Source organism: Colias eurytheme, chromosome 5 (assembly GCF_061535395.1).
Source record: "Colias eurytheme isolate Ceu_HAF_F1 chromosome 5, ilColEury1 Martin Lab GWU primary, whole genome shotgun sequence".
Classification (NCBI taxonomy): Eukaryota; Metazoa; Arthropoda; class Insecta; order Lepidoptera; family Pieridae; genus Colias; species Colias eurytheme.
Window position 1 is genome coordinate 10,115,664 of NC_142984.1, and position 3,689 is coordinate 10,119,352.

A 3,689-nucleotide genomic window follows, 5' to 3' on the forward strand; every position below is an offset into this window, starting at 1 on the left:
CAATATAAATTATAATGAAGTTATTCATCGAATTATAATATTTATTTATGGTATCAGCGAGACAATTCCAGGAAGCCAATCCTGTATGCGACCTTCATTGACCCCAGGAGAATAAGTCCTGGCGTGGCCACTCGTTAATAAGGTAAATTGAATGAAACGTGGGTCGAGATGCACTCTTGGAAAGCATGAATTATGTTCTACGTTCAATGAAAATTTCAGTATTATGCTTAATCTTTAGATATAAGAATACAAATTGTACTTACGGTTCATACTGATGTTCTCATACTCGTAATTATAGTACATATTATAATGATCTCATCAGTTATTGTATCTCGCATAAACTTTTTGTATACCTGTGTTTTGTGATTCGTTCTCTAGTCATGATGTTTGTTTTTAAATATTCCGTCTAATGTTTGAAGTACGTATTAAAATATATATATTTAAGGTATTTTGAATACACGTGTAGTAGCACGAAATTCCTTAGAAATCTGTATTTATTCGGTAGATATTTTTATTATATTAATATGTACCTTACTATGTAATTTCCATGTATTACAGGAAAAGTTGTGGATAGGTACATGGGTTTCAGTGTCATTATCCTTACTAATATGGTTTATAAATATTTTACAATAAATGCCTATAGATTCAAATAAATCAGTATTTTTTATGAAATTTTGTACGTAACTTATCAACATAATAATTAATAATTGTGTTATCGCAAAGTAAATTGAGTTGATAACGGTAATATTGATAGTGGTGTGTTAGGTTCCCAAACTAGGTAGTTTTTATTCGGTATTTCAGCGTTTTGTATAGAAAGAATTCAGTGCATAATGTTTTGAATATGCACACGTATTATATACCTAGTATAGATTATAATATTTCTTGTCTGTTGGGTGAGACGCGTCTCATGGTGAACTCGATCTATGTATGAGACCTTGTTACACCTCATGGGATGCGTTATTTCTACTTATTTCGAATAAAGTAATCCAACACTGTGTTTGTAATATTATAATTAGATCGCTTGTTTTATAGGTCATAGTCAATAAGGCGTATTGTGTTCATTTTCATTGGACTGTGTCAATTCTTATGTTACTAGAATGTCGACATACGCCCGCCACACACACTGCCATTTATTTATCAATAATAATTACATATTGTAGTTTAGTTTTTAATAACACATTCTATGATAACTTTTTTACACATGGCAAATGAATAAATAGATGTAGATGAAAAATGTGTTTCATTAATTCGATTCCATTAAAATTCCAAAGCAATTGATCGTAAGTGGAGGGGGAACGGCTGACTCATACGCTCGTACGCGATAGCCGCTAACTGCTGACAATTTAATGCTCGAGCAGGAGACAAAAAAAACACGACACCAATATGAATGTTTAAAATTGGTTTTATTGATAAATTTGCAAAAGAAAAAGAAATTAATTGTACATGTCGATTATTGATTGAAAAGATAAAAATATACAAGTTGATAAATTTGCACGATATATATATAAAAATATAATTCAACACAGATCAAGTCATTTACCAATATCCTTGTGCAGTTATTCTTACATTAACTGAAATTAGAACAGAGGAAACATCTAATCCCATAACAATATTTGAACACCTATTATAATTATTACTTTAACAAGGTTTTAGTAGTAGCAACACATGTCAGTAATTTACATTTAAATGAGCCAGTAGTCATAAAAATTTATCCAATGTACAATAACAATATTTTTTTTGATTTTTATTATACTTTATAAAGGAATACAGTCTGGCGAGTGCCTATGGGGACTATAGACACTGGACACACTACATGACGGGTGCAATCACCTAAGGCTCACTAAAATTTGTTCAATAGAGTCCCAAACGGTGTTGCATCAACTTCCTATCGATACACTCGTAGAATATAACAAGACAATAATATATCTGAAAAATTCAATGTATTCTTAATCAATAAACATTTTACATAGATTCAGGCCCAACGGCATGAGTTAGGCATCTTTAGAGCCTACTATAACCTTTCATCTGAAGTTCAGAAGTTTTAAACATTAATATACATAAGCATAACACCAAGTTCAGACATTGGGTAATTTTTACAATCCACAATAACAGCTATTAAAGAGAATATTTGCAATAATAAAATTTGTTTATTACACTAAGCAGAGGCACAAAACATGTTATGAAAGGTTTAGCTTACTAAATAATCAAAATGAGCATCTATGATGGAATTTTACAGCTAAAGAGAAAAATACTAAGATTTACTAATTATTTGAATAACGTCATAATTATATTCTGCTACATAATATATAATATTTGTATTTTCCTGTTGTCTGTCTGAACTTAACATTAAAGTTTAATGTGGATCATATCCTCGTGATAAACATTCAGAGTCCACATCTCATTTCCATAGAAAATTTGTTACCTAATAAAATGCAGCTTAATGAGTACAACAATTACAGTGGACCAAAGATGGCAAACTTCTGAACTTAGCGTTCATACGATACACTTGGAATTTTCTAGAGTGAAATGCACAGACTGGTAATATGTACTCGAACAACTATATCATACACGGAGCAAACTGTAACATTTACGCAGGGAGCCATCTGTAAAGATCTAACGTCTGCACACATTTCACTCTTAAGCACTGGATCACGATACATCAGCTTAACAAATGCACATTCTAGAACTGGTAGGTATCAAAACCCAACCATGCTCACCCGATCTAGTAACTTTTGGAACCATCTATAGCCAAATCCGGGTACGAGAAGTCTTTCAAATTATTAAATATTTAATACCTAAGTGGGTCGGAAGCGCCGCGGCCCTTACAGGAGTCTACATGTGTGTGGTTTTCTTGACCTCTTTTTGTTTTCCTCTTTGGGGGACTTTTTGTTGATTTGCCGCACTAGATCATAGAACACTTCGTTCACACTGATTTTCGCCTTCGCGGAGGTCTCCATGAATACGCAATTGAAATGATTCGCGAGGTTCGCTCCCTGCTGCTTGCCAACCACGCGCTCCGCCTCCAGATCGCACTTGTTGCCGACCAACACCATTGGAACATCGTCCTTATCTTTCACCCGCAGGATTTGCTCCCGCAAGTCTTGTAGATCGTTGAACGTAGATTGTGCGGTTATCGAATACACTAACACGAAACCCTGGCCGTTCTTCATGTATAAGTCTCTCATTGCTGTAAATTGCTCCGTGCCGGCAGTGTCAAGGATTTCGAGCATACATTGTTGTCCATCAACTTCCACTTGTTTCCGATAGCTGTCTTCGATGGTGGGGTCGTATTTCTCCACAAAGATGCCTTGTACAAATTGTACTGTCAGGGCGGATTTTCCCACGCCTCCACTTCCTAATACGACTATTTTGTATTCACGCATTCTTAACTATTTTTATATTGTATGGTTATTCTGCACAGAAATTAAAGATTAAAGAAAATAAAAGCACATTAACTTGCAAGTTATTGCAAAAAAACCTTCAACAAGTCAAACCGCCATGACACCGTTAGCAGGGCGATGGCTCACTTTGTTGGTATTGCCATAATAATAAAAAAAACCTGTTCACATGAAGTTTAAAAAAAAAACAAAGCACAGAATCATTTTTGTTTTAGAAACAACATATTTTAGCCATTACAATTATTACTATACAATTTAAATACTACGCAAAAAAGAAAGTAAATCCAATTG

General features: G+C 33.8%; 1 protein-coding gene across 1 annotated transcript; it reads right to left on the reverse strand.

Annotated features, from left to right (window-relative positions):
• Window positions 1–1,384: 1,384 nt before the first annotated feature.
• Window positions 1,385–3,528, reverse strand: Rap1 (RAS oncogene family member Rap1). The gene has a single exon (XM_090102118.1). The coding sequence runs from the start codon at window positions 3,381–3,383 to the stop codon at window positions 2,823–2,825; it is 561 nt and encodes a 186-aa protein (XP_089958244.1). The 5' UTR covers window positions 3,384–3,528; the 3' UTR covers window positions 1,385–2,822.
• Between the last annotated feature and the right edge of the window lie 161 nt (window positions 3,529–3,689).